At 36.1% G+C, this 21,914-nt stretch overlaps 1 protein-coding gene and 1 non-coding gene across 8 annotated transcripts in view; one reads left to right on the forward strand and one right to left on the reverse strand.

Annotated features, from left to right (window-relative positions):
* The window catches only part of METTL4 (methyltransferase 4, N6-adenosine), a 131,113-nt gene that overhangs the window by 103,466 nt on the left and 5,733 nt on the right, over positions 1-21,914 (reverse strand). For all 7 annotated transcript variants that reach the window (XR_007721111.1, XR_007721112.1, XR_007721110.1 and 4 more), the window contains exons 3-8: positions 20,203-20,265; positions 13,163-13,532; positions 11,145-11,214; positions 6,204-6,378; positions 3,508-3,614; positions 3,051-3,142 (exon numbers count right to left, since the gene is read on the reverse strand). Coding sequence is in view for 3 of the 7 variants with exons in the window: in XM_050767424.1 (XP_050623381.1) it covers positions 3,051-3,142; positions 3,508-3,614; positions 6,204-6,378; positions 11,145-11,214; positions 13,163-13,532; positions 20,203-20,265 (877 nt within the window). In the remaining 4 variants the exon portion in view is untranslated. The remainder of the gene's footprint in view (positions 1-3,050; positions 3,143-3,507; positions 3,615-6,203; positions 6,379-11,144; positions 11,215-13,162; positions 13,533-20,202; positions 20,266-21,914) is intronic.
* LOC126941610 (small nucleolar RNA U109) lies at positions 13,860-13,994 on the forward strand. Its single transcript, XR_007721387.1, has one exon. It is a non-coding gene; the product is annotated as a small nucleolar RNA U109 (small nucleolar RNA).

The following is a 21,914-nucleotide window of genomic DNA, read 5'->3' on the forward strand; positions in this document are numbered from 1 at the left end:
GATACCAAAGAGAAAACATTTCATTTTATGAATTTGCATAAAACAGTTTAAGAACATTTAAATGTAAAAGTTGTAAGCATTATATACAGAATATATAACATCCCAAACTCCTAGAGTTATGATTTCAGGGTAAAATATACTGCAGAAATCTGAGAGATGCTTTCTGAAATATATAGAAAGGTGAACTATACTGAATATACATACAGTAACATGAACTCAAAAATAAAATATTACAATATTTCGTATCACTACTTAACCAAAACATAAGATTTTATATATATGGAGTTATTCAGATGTTTCCTCCAGAATCTGTTTTTAAATGTTTTCAATCCTAAAAATGTGTTTGTGCTGCTCTCTACAGGGAATGAGGAAGAACTGCATCTCAAAGATACAAGCTGTAATGCTTTAGGGCAAGACTCATTTTTATTCACTATTTTAAAACCTGTCTCCTGAGGCTCATCTTTAAATATAACTTTATTTTATTTTAAAGGAATTGATACATAGTTTACTATCATTTCAGAATGAGAAGTTTACGGTCTTAGCTTTTGAATTTTTAAAAGAAAAAAATAAGGCTTGAGATAAACACTAACTTAAGCTTTGTTACCAAATGATAAATAAAATTCAAATGAGAGGAATACATATACATATATAATCAGGTATTACTAGTGCCAAGTGTAATTTTTTTTCACAAGGAACAATGTAATCTCACTTTCCATTTGAGTTATATATTAAAGCATTAAAAGTCTATGACAGTCCAAAATGTTAGGCAATCGATTATTCACTGAGGATCCTTCTTAGTCAAAGAACAGATTATCAGGTAGACATCTGTATATGTCTCAAATGAAGTAATACTATAAACACCCTTCTAGAGGCTGGGCGCAGTGGCTCATGCCTGTAATCCCAGCACTTTGGGAGGCTGAGGCAGGTGAATCACTTGAGGTCAGGAGTTCGAGACCAGCGTGGTGAACATGGCGAAACCTCGTCTCTACTAAAAATACAAAAATCAGCCAGGCATAGTGGCACATGTCTGCAGGCCCAGCCACTCAGGAGGCTGAGGCAGGAGAATCACTTGAACCCAGGAGGCAGAGGCTGCAGTGACCCAAGATCAGGCCACTGTTTGTGACAGAGTGAGACTCTGTCTCAAAAAAAAAAAAACATTAAAAGACGACCCTACTGCATAAGCCATTTAAGATAACAGAAATCCTAAGTGCTAGCAACAAAAATTCTCTGGGAATTTGTGTTCACTTTCTACACATCCCAGTTCATGAACTGCCTCATATTCTGCAAGGTAACATAAGCTCCCTGTAGCTTTCCTGAGTGGCAACTTATAGGAGTTTTGTAGTTGTTGGTGGTGGTAGAAATTACCAAACTAACAAAATATGTATTCCTGAAGAAATTCTTTGTGTTTTTTGTTTGTTTGTTTCTTTTTTTTATTTTTTTATTTTTTTTTTATTATACTTTAAGTTCTAGGGTACATGTGCACAATGTGCAGGTTTGTTACATATGTATACATGTGCCATGTTGGTGTGCTGCACCCATTAACTCATCATTTACATTAGGTATATCTCCTAATGCTATCCCTCCTCCCTCCCCCGACCCCACAACAGGCCCCGGTGTGTGATGTTCCCCTTCCTGTGTCCGAGTGTTCTCACTGTTCAATTCCCACCTATGAGTGAGAAGATGTGGTGTTTGGTTTCCTGTCCTTGTGATAGTTTGCTGAGAATAATGGTTTCCAGCTTCATTCATGTCCCTACAAAGGACATGAACTCATCCTTTTTTATGGCTGCATAGTATCCCATGGTATATATGTGACACATTTTCTTAATCCAGTCTGTCATTGATGGACATTTGGGTTGGTTCCAAGTCTTTGCTATTGTGAATAGTGCTGCAATAAACAAATGTGTGCATGTGTCTTTATAACAGCATGATTTATAATCCTTTGGGTATATACCCAGTAATGGGATGGCTGGGTCAAATGGTATTTCTAGTTCTAGATCCTTGAGGAATCACCACACTGTCTTCCACAATGGTTGAACTAGTTTAGAGTCCCACCAACAGTTTGAAAGTGTTCCTGTGTCTCCACATCCTCTCCAGCACCTGTTGCTTCCTGACTTTTTAACGATCGCCATTCTAACTGATGTGAGATGGTATCTCATTGTGGTTTTGATTTGCATTTCTTAGTGATGATGAGCATTTTTTCATGTGTCTGTTGGCTGCATAAATGTCTTCTTTTGAGAAGTATCTGTTCACATAAACTTTGAATATTAAATTCAGTATCTCTCAAGGACTTTACATTTTGATGTTTTTAAACTCCGACTTGAAAAATTTAGCATTCATTGAGCTTCTACCACATGCTACAGAACTTTCAATATAACTAATTCTCACAACTCTAGAAGACTAAATATCACTGTTCCCTCTTTAAATGAGGACTTTGATATAGAAAAATATCTGAGTGACTTGCCCAACTCGCAGAGCCAGGATTCAAACTCATGTTAGTCCATTTCTAAAGCCAAATTCCCCATTATTCCCTGCTGCTTAGTTTCATTGAATGATAAACATTATACTAAAGTATTAAGACTAGTGAGAATTTGCAGGCTGCAGCAATTACTGTCAATGTTCCAGAAAAGCAACACTACCTTTTAAAAAAAACGTAAAAGTGAGAGCCACTAACCAAATATCAAGGGACTTCTATCTCTCTGACTACTATTCTAAGTTCCTGGTTTTAGGACAAGCAAGAGATAGAGCCCCGGTAGTAAAATAAAGGGTCTATCTGAACTACATTCTCAGATGCCCATCAGCATTCATTGTGTCAGCCCAGTGATGGGAAGCAACTGATAGCAAGGGGAATCTGAAAAATGGTATAACTGGAAAAGCTGAGTAACACAAAACTAATCTATTCTCTATTTTATAGAGATAGAGAAATAGTTTTAGAATATTCATTAACCCACATCTGACTTAATTTCCGAATCTGTAGGCCATTTAAATACTAAATGTATTCTTTTTTTCAAATTTGACAAAAGTGGTAACAATTCTATTTTATAAAAACATACCAGCAAGCGGTGGCTTATGTGAGTGAAGAGTACAGGGCACGCTGACAATTAATTTGTGGTCTGGAATGGGGAGCACGTTTACATCTGCATTCCTAATTAAACAGAACAAGAAAGTAAACTATATTTTTTAAAACAATTTTTTATATAGAAGTCACAGCTGCATTGATTTTTGTTCTCTTTCTGTATCTGATTTTAAAACAAATTTTACAATCAATGAAAGAAATTAACAATTTAAGTATTGAGACATTCCTATCATTTCATTTTCCATAATAATGACAAGTACACACTAGATAAAATATAAAGTTTCCTGTGCCATACCACCCATTCTTTTCTACACTGGGCCATTTTCAGATTTTCAAAAACATAAAAATTTCAAAAAGTCAATGATTAGTAAGATAATCATTTAAAGCGTAAAAATTAATACATGTATACGATTTTGAAAAATCGCCTTTCCTACCTCAATGGTAGAGCAGTTTTTTCTTGAACTCTCCCCAGTATAAGACCTTCATAAGGCTTTTTGTGTGGAGAATCTAATGGGAACACGAACTCTCCTGAATTGGTGATCTGATAGGAAGGAGCCAACAAAAGAGGGTTATTTTTTCCCATCACTATAGAGCTTCCACACACACACCAAAGAAATTAAACCTCCAGGCTAGTGCTGTTCAGTACAAATATTATGTGAGCCACATTTATCATTTTAAATTTTCTAACAGGAACACCTAAAGAAGTAAAAAAAATGCAATGAAATCAATTTTAATTACATATTTAATTCAATCTAACATACCTGAAATACTATCATTTCAATATGTAATCAATTCAGAAAACTTATTGAGATATGTTACATTCTTTCTTTTGTACTATGCCTGAAATCCAAAGTATAGTTTATACTTAACAGTACATTTCAGTTTGGATTAGCCACATTTCAAGTGCTGAAGTGTCACACGTGTTAGTGGCTATCATATTAGACATTGCTTCTATAAGAGATTTTTTAAAATATCATATAAATATTTCAAATATAACTTCATTATCATCTTGCACGTAAAACAATCTCTACTCTTAACTAAAATTGATTCCTAGAAACCACGACATCAGTAATTTATTAGTTCATGCAAATGAACTAATAAATGAATTACTAATGAATGAACTAATAAATGAATTAGCAATATGACTAAGTAGATCATAATACACAGCTCCCTTTAGTTATAGGAAATAGTATCATTAAACATTGTCAAAGCCAAAATTAGTAAGGATAGAAACTGGGTGGCTGATAGACAATACCTAGTCCAGAGACTGGCCCTGGGCATTATAAATTCAGAAATTCAATTTCATCATTTCACCCTGGGATGATCATACTCTCAAAGATTCATTTAAGCTAATCAAACTCAAAAATAATTTAAAATATCAATTCATTAATTTACCATGGGAATATATATTTTCACTGTCAGAACACTGCTATCTGTGAAACCCTTTATCCTATATCAATGTACCTAAACAACCAAATCAGTAATCAAAAGTCTTTTATCTCCTCTAGGGCCAATCAGACACAGCATCTCCTATAAAAAGTGCTGTATAAATACTGGCACGTTGGGTAGCCTTTATATTCAATGCACATTACTCCTCCTATCATAACAATATGTATAATTACCTAATAAATGCTTCATATAACATAATAGATGATATTTATGTTTTGAATTATACCATCTCTTAGAACTGATTACTACTACAGATTAATAATCTTATTTTTATGTATTAACATTTTACTGGGTTTGATTTCAAAAGATGACCTCCTCCTGACTGTGGTCCCAGTTTCTGACTATAAAAGAACTATCATAATAGGCAAGATGGAATGGGGTAGTATACTCCTATCATGGTCCTATACCAAATTAACCAACACTAAGACCAAAGTACAGCATGAAAACAAAGATACAACTGTAAGTCTTTGTCAAGTCCCATAACATAGGTATAAATAAACAATATATACTTGTCCCTGCTTATCCACAGTTTCACTTTCCAGGGTTTCAGGTACTCATGGTCAACTGTAGCCCAGAGATAGGTAAATACAGTACAGTAAGATATTTATTTTGAGACAGAGAGAGACCACATTTATATAACATGTACAGTACATTGCTATAATATTCTATTTTATTATTCGTTATTATTGTTTATCTCTCTATTTATAAATAAACTTTCTCATAGGTATGTATTATAGAAAAAAAATCATATATGGGGTTCAGTACCATCTATGGTTTCAGGCATCCATTGGGGTCCTGGAATGTATCCCCCAAGGATAAGGAGGAACTACTGTACACAGCTTTTAGAAGATATTCCAGTAGATGAAAAAGTATACACAAAGCCATAAAAAGTACAACTCCACTGTGTTAAAAATGAATATGCTTGCAATATAAACATCAAACACTAAAATAATAGCTTGGCTTATCTTTTCAAAATTTAGGAAGGCTTTTATAGATCATCTAAATAGTCAATGTATCTTTAAAAGGAAGCCTGATGAACTCTAAATTGATGCCTTATTTTTCTGTATTTTTTTGGTAATCTTGTAGCATGCAGAGATATTAAAGATCATTCAACTAATTCTAGAGTTTGAATCATTTCTTTCAAAAATATGCACAGCAGCACAAAAGGCACTGAGGACATAAGTTAACAAGATTTAGAGCATAAAAGGTTCTTGGTTCTGGCATCTTCCCATCCCCTCTACAATGGGTTACTTTGCTATTCCTTGCCCTCATCCCCCACGAAATAAGAAAAAGAAATCACAAAGGGTGGTTGAAATTGTGAGTATATAAAGGGGAAGAAGAGGAAGGGTAAGACTATTTCTGTGTTTGGTGATATATAACCTCCCTAAGTTTTTGCTGTTTTTTAAACAAGACATAATCAGAGCTTTTAAAATTTTCATCCTGATATCTTCCTGACTGATTTCCCAAAGCCAGCAGTTTGAGGCCCCATTACAAAAAGACATACAAAAAAAAAATAGCCTTGAGAATAAAAATATAAAAGTGCTAAGCAGCAAAGCAAAAGTCTGATTTAGCCCATGTTGAAGGAGTAGAGCAGTGACATGTTGAGCATTACAAAGTAGATGCTACCTTTACGTGACTTCTATGAAGCTGTATTAACAAACAAGCTAACTTCTGAACTTACTTTTACCCAGTGCCACTCAGCAACTACCTCCACAGACCAAGAGGGATAAAGTTCTTCCTTTATAAAACGTAGGTGTTTCTGTCTATTGGTCACCCAAGTAACAAGAAGACAGTTTGGAGCAGCCAATTTAGGGATAGGTATTTGCTTTATTTGCAGGGGTGACAAATAACTGTACCTAAAAATAAACAGAAAAAAGGATGAGCAAAATTCACTGCAAAAAAAGAAAAATAAGCAGGGAGAAGACATGCATAACACTGACTCCACAAATGCAAAGCTCTTACTGCTAGTTATTTGTGTAGCAAAATATAAAGCCACAGTGCCACCCAGTGGACCCATTATTACACACAAGTCAAAAATCACCTTTTTTTTTTTTACTAGTTTAAAAACGTCAGGCTGTATTTTTCTTTTTTTAGTCACTTCTAAATGCATTACATTTCAGTAATTTTACTATTTACAATACTTTTTCTCCAATTCAAAATTAAGCAAATATTGTTGTTTAGATCTCATAGTCTGTGTTACACAGGAGCCCCGTCACAGTGAGTCTTGAAACTAGTCTCTCAATAACCTAAGTCAAACCCTACAAGCCTTACCTGGCACCAAATCAGTGTTGCAAAATTGGTAATGCTAAAGCCAATCTATTCCAATGAAGCTTCTCCTAGCCCTAGAATCCTCAAACCCTGCACAAAATGCTGACTCCCTGTGTCATCTATCATCTCACCCATCCTCATCTCCATCCCACTGCATTTACAACCCCCAATCTATCATCTCGCTTTCTGCCTTCCCAGTCAATTCCACTGGGTTCTCTGAAGCCCTCATGTTTTCACTGTATAAAACAAAATCTATAATCTTGTACCTCCTGGCCATAGAGTATAATGTCTAGTTTGTCCTGCAAAAATACTACTTGCTCTACAATATTCAATCAAATGAATATGGCCCTTTCTCCAACATTCAGAGGGAGGGGAGAAGTCATTATTCTCCTGGCTCCCCCATTGCTGTTTCTAGGGTATAACTCATCCACCTTTGCAAAAAACCCTTTCTCTTTGAGAGGTATGCTATCCAGCTATGTTAGCCTCTACTGTTGCTTATTGAATCCATTTCATCCTCAACATATTCAATAAGGACTTAAGCTCTGAGATCCCTCTACCTCAACAACACAAAACTGGCCATTATTCTGAACAATTTCAAAGCACAATTCATATAATGTACATACTTCAACTATTTTTCACCTAAACAAATAAAACTGCCTTCATCCCACTTCCATAATCCACTCCAATGCCATAACCTGGACCCTGTCATCACTCACACTTGCTCCCTCTCTGAAACCATAAACATCAATCTCTGGCAATAACTTCCTATGCCTCACCTACTCTTTGACCTTATCTAGCAGTTTATTCCTGACCACACTTACTCTTCGTGCCTGTGGACCACCAATCGCTTCATTGCCTTCTCACTAGCACTCTCAGTTCCCATCCTCCCTTTACCCTTCAACCTCAGTTTCCGCAAACCTCCAATCTTAAATCAATATCACAGTTTTATTCAATTTGTTTGTACAGGGAAAATCAGGTGAAGAAAATGCAGACAAACTGGATATTAAAAGTTCATTAAATCCACTCTCAGGATCTCAAACTACTCAGCAATTCCTTTACTTATCCTTGGTCAAGTACCACAGACCCTCACCCCGTTCAGATCCCTTACCCAAACTCTCTCATACATCAGCACAACAAGGCCACCAACCTCCTTCAAATACCCAATCCTAACCCCTCTCCTTTATATACCTTTACTTATCTATTTCCATACATTTCCTCTTAAAAGAAATGGCATGATTTCACCTATTAAAGCTTATCCCTCCAGTTGTATTCTCTTATTCCCATATACTAGTATCTTGTAATACCAATTATCCTCTCCTTCTGTATTTTCAACTTCTCTAGTAGTTCTTTACCATCAACCTATGATTATCCTATCTCATTTGAAAAGAAGATGAGAAAAGGAGAACAGAGAAAAGGAGAAGAGAGAGTAAGGAGAGGAAAAGGTGCGGAGGGGAGGAGAGGAGAAAGAAGGGGACAGAGTATACAGAAGAGAAATTCCCTCAATTCTGTCTCCTTCCATCTACAACTAAGCTAATGACTTGCATGTAAATCCTTCTACTTTCTCTCCTTTATTTTATTCCTTAGTTGACTCCAATGAGACTTTTACCATTATGCCTACCCTGAAAAACGTAAATGACTTCCCAATGGCCAAATGCAACAAACATTGGAATCCAGCTCTAGCATGTGACAACTGTACGTCAGGAACAATCAATAAATACTTCTTAAAACAAATAGAGTGGGGCGTGGTAGCTCACGCCTGTAATCTTAACACTTTGGGAGGCCAAGGCAGGTGGATCACCTGAGATCAGAAGTTTGAGATTAGCCTGGCCAACATGGTGAAACCCCATCTCTACTAAAAAAAAGACAAAAATTAGCCGGGTGTGGTGGTGGACACCTGTAATCCCAGCTACTCAGGAGGCTAAGGCAGGAGAATCACCTGAACCCAGGAGGTGGAGGTTGCAATGAGCTGAGATCAAACCATTGCACTCCAGCCTGGGTGACAAGAGCGAAACTCTGTCTCAAAAAAAAAAAAGAGCAAAAGAATTCAGATCTCAAACACCCACGTTTCCTGCCATCTAAACAAGTACTCTTCATAATCAAAGTGATGAAAGAACTAATTTTGCTACAGTATGAAGAATGTCAGGTCAAACATCTGAAGTTACATGGTTTCAATAACTGCAGATTCCTTGATTGCCTTAATTTAACTGGGTTGATTTGTGTGGAGAAAGAGGCAATATTCATATCGCCTCTTCTAGCTCTAATTTCATGGAAATCACTGAGCAAATTCTAAAACATGCATATTAATGTGATGCAATGGAAAGTATGCAAAAAACAAAAAGAAAATGGTGAGAATGTAGAAAAACTAGACCCCTCATTGCTGGTGGGAATACAAAATGCTGCAGGCACTGTAGAAAATAGTTTGATAGCTCCTCAAAAACTTAAAGATAGAATTACATGGTGTAGTAATTCTACTCCTAGGTACACATCCAAGAGAACTATTAATAAAAATGTATTGCCCAGAGTTAGCCAAACTGCAAAGTTTGAAGGCCCAGTCCTCAAGACACCTCACTTCAAAAACCAACTACAAGTTAAGGTAGTTTCCAAAGCAACCCACAGAATCAAAAATTTGCTAAACGAACAAAACTTACTAAAAGCTTTTATATTCAGTTACAATTTCTCAAGGGTAAGGATACAAATTAAAATCAGCCAAAGAAAGAGAGTTAAAAGATACTAAAGAAATATGACAACTGAACATGTATAATCCAGAATTTTATTTGCTACAAAGAACATTCCTGGGACAATCAGTGTAACCTGAAAAATATCTGTACATAATATTTATCAATGTTGATTACCTATTTTGATAATTACGTTATATAAGACAATTATCTTTGTTTTTAGGAAATACATACTGAAATATTCAAGGGTACCTTTCCCTTTCTCTTAATCCATTCTCAAGTAACTCACAAAAAAATTATATAAAGATATAGATATCTACACACACAGAAAAGAGATACATGAATTCTTTGTATGATTCTTGCAACTTTAGAAGAAACAAATCTGGCCAGGCATGATGGCTCACATGTGTAGTCTCAGCACTATGGGAGGCTGAGGCAGGAGGATCATTTGAGACTAGGAGTTCAAGACCAACCTGGGCAACATAGCAAGACACTGTCTTTACAAAAAAAATGTTTTAAATAGCCGAGTGTAGTGGCATGCACCTGCAGTCCCAACTACTCAGGAGGCTGAGGCAGCAGGCACATTTGAACCAGAAGTTTGAGGCTGTAGTGAGCTGTGATTGCATCACTGCATTCCAGCATGGGCAACAGAGTGAGGCCCTATCTCAAAAAAAAAAAAAAAAAAAGAAGAAGAAGAAGAAGAAGAAAAAGAAAACAAAAGAAACAAATCCTACTGGCACAGTTCATAAGAAGCATAAGAAAGGTGAGGATCACTGTGGAGAAGAAGAAATTTCATATGAAGTTTAAGTCAAGGAAATTGGAATTTTTCAGTCTAGAAAACTGAAAAGTGAGAGAAAATGTAACTGAAGACATTTATTAAAATTGAAAGGAAAAGGCCAGGCGCGGTAGCTCATGCCTGTAATCCCAGTAACTTTGGGAGGCTGAGGCAGACAGGTCATGAGGTCAAGAGTTCGAGACCAGCCTGGCCAATATGGTGAAACCCCGTATCTACTGAAAAAACAAAAATTAGCCAGGCATGGTGGTATGCGCCTGTAGTCCCAGCTACTCGGGAGGCTGACGCAGAAGAATGGCTTGAACTTAGGTGGTGGTGGTTCCAGTAAGCCGAGATTACACCACTGCACTCCAGCCTGGCGACAGAGTGAGACTCCATCTCAAAAAAAAAAGAATTGAAAGGAAAAAAACGTTTAATGCTATTGAAAGGAAATATCATCTTAGTAACTAATTGAACATATCACCCTAAGATGTAACATAAACTAAAAAATTAAAAATAAAAACAAATTTAAGAATGAATTAGATAAATTCATTCATAACACATTATTAAGGAAAACTAGAAATATTTTGGCACATATTTCTAAACTTTAGAATTTGATACCAAAGAAGACAGATATGTTGTCCTTTGGTGTTAACAGAAACAGCCCTGAACTGCTTATGGTGATTAATAAATGCACTACTTTTGACATTGTTACACTTATATATAGTTACAGTTCAAGAGAATTAACTAGTTAAGGAAATTAAACTGTTAAAACTATTGAAAGCATTTTAGGAGTTTCAGATAACCTATATCATGAAGTAATACCAATAGTATATTAAACTATCATGTACAAAGCACTACAGGCTTTTTAGAAAGCATTTCTAACAGTTAATTCATTTCCACTTACCTATTACTTCTTTTAACTGATTTGTTCTGCCATGGCGGATCTATCACAATTACATCAAATGTTTTCCTATCTGAAAACAAAGATACAATTTCAGAAAATACCTTCTCTATGTGATCACTTTAAAAACTAAACATGTTCTTCAAAACTCAAGTGATTTAACTATGGAATATAATGGAATGCACTGAAAGGATCTGTATACATCACATTTATTCAAACAGAGTAATTTATCATTAAATATTAGATGTTTCCCTTACCTCTAGCATTGTATCATAATTTTCACCTACTGCAATTTTTACAGAGACTACCTGCAGATGACCATAGCTCAGTAAGCTGAACCTAATGATCTGTGAATTACCTATGCATCTTGGCAGCCATATTAATATAGTCCTAAGAAATCTAGGTCATTTTTTTTACTTTTTATTTTAAAACAATTTCACCCTTTATAACTGACATATTGACCATAATAAAACTTCCCCAATTATTTACTAATGTACTTTTTCAGACTCAGGATCAAAGCCAGGATCAAACATTGCATTTAGCTGCCATCCCTCCTAACTCTACTCCAACCTGAAAAAGTTCCTCGGTCTTCATCTTTCATGATTTTGAAACTTTTAAATGCTACCAATTATTTTATAGGATATCCCTCAATCTGGGTCTAGTATTTTCTCATGATTAAATGTAGGTTATTTGTTTTTGGCAAGAGAACCACCAAAGTAATGCCTGCCATGCCCCTATCAGTGCAACATATCAGGAGGTAAAGGATGTTAAAAAGTCTTTGGTTAAAGTGTTATCTGCTGAGTTTCACCAGTTTTTCCCTTGTAATTAACAAGTACCTTGGGAGGAGATACTTTAAGACCATGAAAATAGCCTGTCTCATCTTTTCACCCACTATTTTGACATCCAATTTTTATGGTGTTTGTCAAATGGAAATTCTCTAGATCCATCATTCCTTTAATTTATTCATTGGAATCAATAATTCCAATTATGTAAGGAATAATTCCAATACTGTAAGGAAGAGCTGTCCCTTCTCCCCCTTTTATAAACATAGGTATGTTTTTATAAATGTGTGCAATCTCATAAGGAATCAAAAGAATGCAAATTAAAATAAAGAAGTGACATTTTGTAAGCTATTAGAGTAACAAAGATCAAAAAGAAGAGAAAAAATGTTCATGCATAGCATGGTTTTCTCATTAATTTGTTATCCTGTCATTTACTCTGAAGAATTTATGGCACTGCTACACGGATAACCACTCATGTGTAAGAAGGCTTGATAGCAATTAAAAGAAGCTTTTCATTAGTAAGTTGTGTTGTAGTTGCCGAATAACTTAAAATTTTGCTAAAAAAGTCCCAATAACAATAAACAGGAAATTCAATTCAATTTGACCAATCTACCTCAATTTGATCAATATACCTCAAAATGACCCTAAGAAGCAGGTATTATCAGGTCCATTTTATAGATTAGGAGACTAGGGCTCAGTTTTGTGAAATGAATACCCCTAAGACTCACAGTTAAATAAGTTTCAGGATCTAAAGCCAAATACAGGTCTGTGTGACTGTGGACTTCAATATGTAAATTTTTTAACTTTGTACAGGAAAATGTTTCAAGAAATTTTAGACAATGAGCTTGAACACTAGCTTAAAATGTATCCTTTATACAAGGCTAGGAATGATTCGGGAATCGATATTCATAACTGAAGCGTTTCTACTTTGCTATGAAGAAGTTAAAAAAAAGTGATTTGGTTAAACACAACTGCATACTGAATTCCTAAGTACAGAGAAATAACCATATTTGTTCTCTTCGAAATAAGCTTTTGACTCTTTATTCATAATAAAAATTTATTTTTTTAAAAAAAGGAAAAGTCAGCACCTTAAAATTAAACCTAAGAGAGAAATAACACGAGGAAAAGTGTTTACCCTATCCTCATAAATGCTGACCCATATTCAAATTTCAGACTAGCTGTTAACTTTCAGCCCACAGAAAAATTATATTTGTCTAACAACAAACAAGAATTACTTACAGTTCAGAAGTGGTTGCATACAAGAAATGTCAGATAAAAGAAAACTGCTTTTCGGTGGTAGCAGGTATTTTTGTCCCATTAAAGTAATCACTTTTGTAAAGCTAGAGTTGTTTTCAACAACTCGCAAAAATAAATCCTGTTCTGTAACAGATGTATCCTCTTCCACCAACTGCAATGTCTGATGTTCCATTTCATTCAGAGAAGGCAAATGCTTTGCCATTTCACATAATTCTGGCAAATTGCAGGTGTCATGTGGTAAAGTAATGGGCTTACTACACTTGTCCTGTTTTTCAAAAAGTGGATAAAGAAAACCACTTTTGAGACCTTCCTGGATCAATTGTAAAGATCCATCCAAAATCAGCTCCCTGATCTGAAAGAGAATTTTAAGTACATTAAAAGAACATTGACATTAAAAAAGAACATTGACTGCGCTTTGAATATTTGAGTTTATAAATTGAAATCAATATCCTTAACGCTTACAGTAAAATAATTCTGTATTACAATGAAAAGATAAGAATGTGTGAGCACACCTTTGAACTGCTGTTTTCCAACTGTAGAGTGAAACAACCCTCACAAATTCACTGACAACTAAATAACCAAACAATATATATAAGAAAATATATCCTCAAACATGTATAAGGTAAATTTGATAATTTGAATGTTTCTAGAAGAAAATGGGATTTCTAATCTATAGGGATTGCATGAGGAAGTATCTGCTCTTCATTCCTTTGGGGGCAGAAATACATCTATCACATGCTAAATTACAAAAGGAGGTCTCAGGGCCGCCAACGTTTCAATAGAGGTTGAGTGGTAGTATATTACTCCTATATAAGAAAAAAAAAAAAAATAATCTATAGAGAGAAGTTTAAATCACACATTTAATCTTAGATTTTTCTGGCTATCTAATTTTAAAATAAACATATCTTTTCTTTCATAAAACATAGCTTGAATTATAAAGAAAAACATAACTTTGTAAAATAAACATATAACAAAGGTTTGTAAAAATACAACTAAAATAATTATAAAAAATAAAACCCAAGTTACCCTTCTGGACAAGAAGGAGTATCATGGATCAGATTTACCCTTTCAACTGAAATTACTTTTTTTAAAGGCACAAGATATGTTTGTTTGTTTGGTTGGTTGGTTTAAAAAAAAAAAAAAAAAAGGCTTTCAGACTTCGGATGCCATGCAGTGTAGAACAGTGGTCCCTACACAGCAAAAACAAAGGACTGCTCCAGCTTACTGCCTTCAGAAAGTTCCCAGGCACAGGGAAGACACATGCAGAGTCCAACAGTCTCTCTGAGTTGAGGAGATGGAGCTTGGAGTCTAGAAAGGCCAAGGAAGGTGTCAGAGAGGAGAGAGCACAGACAGAGCTCCTCAGAGCTGCAGGCGATCTGCCCAAAATTCCAGCCCACTCACGATCCACACATGCATGGGATGAAACTACCAAGCACCAAGGAAGGAAGAACCAGAAGAAATGACTAGAGGAAACAATGCCCAGGGCTCATCCAGGGCTGAGAATAGTTAGTGCTCCTCAACGTCAAAATGGAAAACCTCATAACAAACAGAACATCAGGCAGACAATTCACAAGGGTATTGCCTTGACAATTCGAAGAAAAAAAAATAGCTCTAGACCAAAGTCTGCTCTGATCATAACTAAATAAATAAGCTCACAGAGAGTCTCAGAAAGATCACCCAGTTGCAAAGAAACGTTTTCTGAGAACAAAGCTGAAGAATATTTACAGGAATACAAAAATATGAACTACCCAAAAAGCTAAAGTAGAAATATCTTACAAAAAAATTAAAATTACCAGGAATGTAAAGAAGCAGAAAAATTTATTATAAACGGAAAAAAATCACCAAATGGAAACACATAGGAATGACACAGATGATAAAATTAGTAGAAAAGTTCAGATAGGTTTACTTGCAATCCAAATAAATATATTGGGAATAAAAGTAGAAAAGGATATTAAAGTATTTATATTATATTCATATGTACAAAGATGTAAAGGAAAAAATGAGCATAGAAAGAAGTGACATAGAGACATAAAAAAAAGGACCAAATGTGTCCAAAATGAAGACAGAAAAACTGTTTGAGGAAATAATGGCTGAAAATTTCCAAATTTGCTGAAGAAGAAGAGGAGGAGGTGGCGGTAAGGGGAGGAGGAAGGAGAAAAGGAGGAGGAGGAATCTGCACTATGTAACATCCTAATCAAATTGCTAAAAGAAACAGTGATAAAGAGAAATGTTGCCAGAGACTTCCACTGGCTGGAATAACAAAGAGAAACAGTAACAAGAGCTTTCAAAACATTAGGTAAGGAAGGGCAGTAGCCCTAAGCGATGGGAAAGAAATCGATAGCCCCAGCAAATTGCCTGGAGAGAGCATCCAGGCCACAGAAAGGAAGAATCTGAGCAGAGTCTGGAAGAATCCCTCAGCTGAGGAGATGGAAATGAGAGTACAGTTACTAGTGTACAGGACAGACTATCAGAGAGGAAAGAGCTCCACAGAGAGAGAACTCGAGATCTGCAGGTAGGCACACTAGAGAAATTCACCTATGTACTGATCAGTACAAGTGTGTGAAGGAACTATCAGAAGCTGGGAAAAGGAGTACCCCAAAAATTTTAAAAATACTAACACGGTGAAACCCCGTCTCTACTAAAAAATACAAAAAACTAGCCGGGCGAGGTGGCGGGCGCCTGTAGTCCCAGCTACTCGGGAGGCTGAGGCAGGAGAATGGCGTAAACCCGGGAGGCGGAGCTTGCAGTGAGCTGAGATCCGGCCACTGCACTCCAGCCTGGACGAGAGAGCCAGACTCCGTCTCAAAAAAAAAAAAAAAAAAAAAAAAAATGTTTTTTAAAGTGTCTGATGCTCCCTAGGGCCAACAATAGTGCCCGTTTCTACCACTCAGATGGGAACACCTCATGATTCACAGGGCAATTGGGAGACAATTCATCCTGAATCTCTGAGCAGAGGCACTGACAGCTTTTGTTCCAGAAAAAATTTCCAAGGATATGTATACAACATGGAAGATGGAGTAGTGTCTCCCCAAGGCAGAGGACAGACTTGTATGCTGTCCAGGTGAATAAACTCTCCCTCTGGGGCAAAGTCGGACAGGTTTGTTCACAACCCACTTAAAAGACGAGAGTTCCTTAAGCTTGGGATCCCTTAGCTGTGAATCAAAGAATCGCTGCATGCATAGCAAACCAACTGCATGCACAGCATGCAACTAGGTTGACTGCCATCGTCCTCATGGGATATGGGGCGCAAAGGGAGCCTGTGAGCAGAAAGCACATGCTGTGCCAGAAGCAATAAAGTCCTTTGTCCCCGACCTAGGAGTCTCCTATCTTCTGCTAGCATCCATGAAACTAAGGCAAGCTAACTTGTTAGCTTCCAAATAGGGTAAAATTTCAGACACTTCACAGTTCTTGACAGAGGTATTAGGTAATTAGATGGATCTTGCATCTGTATAGGGGCATAATTAGCCTTAAATACTATTCTAAACCAACCTTAAAAAGCTACCCAGCAAGTGAGAGATTAATTAATGCAAAAATCTCTAAAGACCCAGAAGTCCTGAAAAACACTATCAACTAACTTTATCTGACATTCATAGAACAATGCATTTAACACTGCATCTGACATTCATAGAACACTGCATCTAACAATTTTTGGAAAGAATATGTATAGACAATACATATTCTTCCCAAAAGCATATAATACAGGCACAAAGATAACTCATATGCTGGGCCATAAAACGAGGTTCGATAAATGTAAAAGGACTGACATCCTAAAAGTATGCTCTATGCCCCATTGGATTTAAATTAGAAATCAAGAACAAGAAGACACTGAGATAAACTCATTATCTGGAAATGAAATGGAACAATTCTAAATAATTCATATAGGTCAAAGATGAAATAATAAGGACAATCAGAAAATACTTTTTATTGAATCAAAGTGAAAATACAAAATATCAAAATAGGTGGAAGGCAACCAAAGCAGTGATTTAGAGGAAAACTTACAGCTTCAAGTGCTTAAGTTAGAAAACAAAAAAATATATATGTTAACTGACATATTCCACTTTAAGAAAATACCCAAGAAAATTAAAAATTAAAAAAGTTAGAAAAAGAAGAGCAAAGTAAACCAAAAGAAATAATTAAAAAACAGAAATCAATAAAATGGAAAACACAGAGATAGTAAGGAAAATTAACTAAATTAAAAGCTGGTTCTTTCAATATTTGTAAATCATATATCTGATACAGGGTTAACATCCAGAATATATAAAGAACTTCTAAAATTCAACAAGAAAAAAAACAAACAGCCCAACTGTAAAATGAACAAAGGATATGAACAGACATTTCTCTCAAGAAAATATACAAATGGCCAACAAGCACATAAAAAGATGCTCAACATTACTAACCATTAGGTAAATACAAATCAAAACCACAATGAAATACTACTCCACACCTACTAGAATAGCTATTCAGTGTTGGCAGGAATGTGGAGAAACTGGAGCCCTTGAGTATTGTTAGTAGGAATGTGAAATGATAGATCCACTGTGGAAGGCTGCGTGGTGGTTCCTCTAAAACTGAATCACAGAATTACGATAAAATCCAGCAATTCCACTTCTGGGTATATATCCAAAAGAATTAAAAGCAAGAACTGGAATAGATATCTGTACACCTATTTTCAGAGAAGCATTATTCACAATAGCCAAAGGGAGAAACTACCCAAAAGTCCATCAACAAATGGATAAACAAAATGTAATATTTACATAAAATGGAATATTTTTCAGCCTTAAAAAGGAAGGAAATTCTGATATATGCTACATGGACAAACCTTGAAGACACAGCGAAATCAGTCAGATGCAAAAGGACAAGTATTATGTGATTTCACTTATATGAGGTACAGGCAAATTCACAGAGACAGAAAGTAGAATACTAGCTACTAGGCAGCAAAGGAAGGGGGAGTGGGGAGTTACTATTTAATGTATAGTTTCAGTTTGGAATGATGAACACGTTCTGAAGATGGATGTGGTAATGATGGCATGACACTCTGAATGTACTTAGTACCACTAAATTGTACATCTAAAAATGGTTAAAACAGTAAATTTTGTATGTATATTTTACCTATTTAAAAAAAACACAGATTACCAATAAAAGCAATGAAAAAGTTATTATCACCACAGATCCTACAGACACTAAAAGCAAGCATAAGATAACACGACTTCATGCTAACAAATTTGACAACTAGGATGAAATGAGCACATTTCTGTTTTTTGTTTTTTATTTTTTTGAGAGGGAGTCTCTCTGTCAGCCAGGCTAGAATGGAGTGGCACTATCTCGGCTCACTGCAATCTCCGTCTCCCAGGTTCCAACAATTCTCCTCCCTCAGCCTCCCGAGTAGCTGGGATTATAGGAGCCCACCACTGCACCTGGCTAATTTTTTTATATTTTTAGTAGAGATGGGATTTCACCATGTTGTTCAGACTGGTCTCCAATTCCTAACATCAAGTGATCCGCCTGCCTTGGCCTCCCAAAGTGCTGCGATTACAGGCATGAACCACCATGTCTGGCCTGAAATGGACGCACTTCTTAGAAAATAAAACTTGTGAAAACTGACATCAACAGAAACAAAAAACCTGAAAATCCTGTTCTCTATTTAAAAACCTGATTTTGTTACTAAAAACCTTCCCGCATGACAATTAAAACACAACACATCAGAACTTCCAGAATGTTGCTACAGCAGTGCCCAGAGAAAAAGCCTCCCCATTAAATTCTTCTATCAATAAATAAAGAAAAAAGAAAAGAGAAAAAAAGGAAAGCTGCCAAAAAAGTATCCACCACAAAAAGCAACACACTGAGATGGTTACAAAGCAGGGTTCTATCAAACTTTATCAAACTTTTAAAGAATAAATTATCCCAATTCTTTTTCTATTGCTCCGGAAAATTGGAAAGTAAAAAGAAGGAAAACTTCTAGCTTTCAACACGAGAGGGCTAATAAGTTCTCCAGTGTGCAAACATCCTACATATTTACATATATAATTATATATAAGACCAAAGAAGTAAATATATCAGACCAATCTCTCTTATGACGGTCCCAAATAAAATATTAGCAAATAAAATCCAGTAGAGGCCGGGCACAGTGGCTCATGCCTGTAATCCTAGCACTTTGGGAGGCCGAGGTGGGTGGATCATGAGGCCAGCAGTTCCAGACCAGCGTGGTGCCCCACGGAAAAAAAAAAAAAAGAATTAAGCTTAAAATATTTGTGTTCATTCTGTTTCTTCTCATTTCTTTAACTATCTGATCTCATTTATCGCTAAGTTCTAGAAACATATCCTTCACATTACTCATGCTCTCTTCTGCCACTATCTTAATACATGGTTTTATTATATTGTTTATATTAAATTGTTTTATTACATTGTCTATATGTTGTTTATATTATAGACAATAGGATTTTATAATATCTAAAATCTCTAAACTTAACCAATATAGCATAAGTTTACTTTGTTAAATATTTAAACTAATAGAAGTACATGAAGTTTCAATAAAAACTGGTTTAGGCTAGACACAGTCGCTCACTCCTGTAAAATCCTAGCACTTTGGGAGGCTGAGGCTGGCAGACTGCCTGAGCTCAGGAGTTCGAGACCAGCCTGGCCAACACAGTGAAACACCATCTCCACTAAAAATACAAAAAATTAGCAGGGCATGGTGGCACATGCCTATAATCCCAGCTACTCAGGAGGCCAAGGCATGAGATTGCTTGATCCCGGGAGGAGGAGGCTACAGTGAGCTGAGATTGCACCACGACCACTCCACCCCAGCCTGGGCAACAGAATGAGACTGTCCCAAAAAAAAAAAAAAAAAAAGACAAAACTGGTTTAAACTGTTCATCACTATAAAATTAACAATAAATATATTAAGTGCCAAGCCTGATCAAAATGATTGCTTGATTTTGAAAAAAAATCCTTATTTATGTTGTTCATTTATTCTCTACTACTTCATATTAATCTTCCAATGTGATCAATGAACATTTTACACTTACCTTTGTATGGTATTCCATCGCATCCAATTCACCTTGATTGAAAACAACACATCTTTTACGCTTCTAAAGGGTAGATCAATTATAGAGGAAAAGTTATGGTGCCGTTAATATTTTGCTTTATCATTATAACATTATTTATGTCTTATATCTCAGTTAATAATAATTAATAATAGTAATAATTGTCTACTGAGGTCAAAATCAATGCAAAGGGTATAGACTGAGGGGGTAAGTTTTCCCAAAGTAAATTAAAAACAACGACATAAACAAAATGGATTGTAAAATGTCACCTCAGCTTTATCTGCTATTAATAAGTAGTAGTTCCGGCCAGGCGCGGTGTCTCACACCTGTAATCCCAGCATTTTGGGAGGCCGAGGCGGGCGGATCACAAGGTCAGGAGATCAATACCATCCCAGCTAACATGGTGAAACCCCGTCTCTACTAAAAATACAAAAAAAAAATTAGCCAGGCGTGGTGTTAGGCGCCTGTAGTCCCAGCTACTTGGGAGGCTAAGGCAGGAGAATAGCGTGTGAGACTCCGTCTCAAAAAAAAAAGAACTAGTTCCACATGATAAAGTGTAGCATCAGCGCCCATGAAATACAAGGAAACTATGACACTGTATGAAGTTACTAGTGCTATCTATCACTTTATATATGGTATAATTATTCTCAATTTCCTTCATTTCTGAGGAGAGGAACTAGCCAGATGCTATCATCAAAAGAAATTCCAATGCACCTTATGACTGATCTGAGGGTTAGGTATGAATCAGATTTATGTTAACACTGTTCTATATCTAACAATTCCATAGAAAAGAACACATAAGGCCATGTAATATAGAGTAAGGACTTTGTACTTTTTACTGCTGAAACCCCAGTGTTTACCTTGTGTCAAACTCTTAGCAAGCTAACAATAAATGTTGGTTGGCTACATAAATAAATTGAGTTAGTATTGTATAATTTGCTTTAGCATATCAGACAGTGTCATCAAGATTACATTTATTACATAGGCTCATCTATTCTTTTTCCATGTTATGAGAAATTTACCCAGCCTAAGAGATTAAACATTAAAAATTAATGCCCATACCCTGCAAACTATAAAGTCCTTTACAAAGGCTTGTTATTATCTGAATTACTTATATTACAACATACTATTTTACTAAGACCTCAGCCAACACTAAATATTTTCTTTTCTGTGCATGACACACAGTAGATGACCAATAAATATTTGATGGAAGAAAAAAGGGGGCTGGGCCTGGTGGCTCATGCCTATAATCTCAGCACTTTGGGAGGCCGAGGCAGGTGGATCACCAGAGATCAAGAGTTCAAGACCAGCCTGGCCAACAAGGTGTCTACTAAAAATACAAAAAATTGGCCAGGTATGGTGGTGGACGCATGTAATCCCAGCTACTCGGGAGGCTGAGAGAGGAGAATTGCTTGAACCTGGTAGGCAGAGGTTTCAGTGAACCAAGATCACACCACTGCACTCCAGCCTGGGAGCAAGACTCCATCTCAAAAAAAAAAGGGGGATCAACACATGAACACATAGAGGGGAACAACAGACACTGGGGCCTACTGGAGGGTGAAGGTCAGAGGATGGGAGGAGGGGAAGGATCAGGACAAATAACTAATGGGTACTAGGCTTAATACCTGGGTGATGAAATAATTTGTACAACAAACCCCCATGACACAAGTTTATCTATATAACAACCCTATACA

The sequence above is a fragment of the Macaca thibetana genome, chromosome 18 (assembly GCF_024542745.1).
Source record: "Macaca thibetana thibetana isolate TM-01 chromosome 18, ASM2454274v1, whole genome shotgun sequence".
NCBI classification, from domain to species: domain Eukaryota; kingdom Metazoa; phylum Chordata; class Mammalia; order Primates; family Cercopithecidae; genus Macaca; species Macaca thibetana.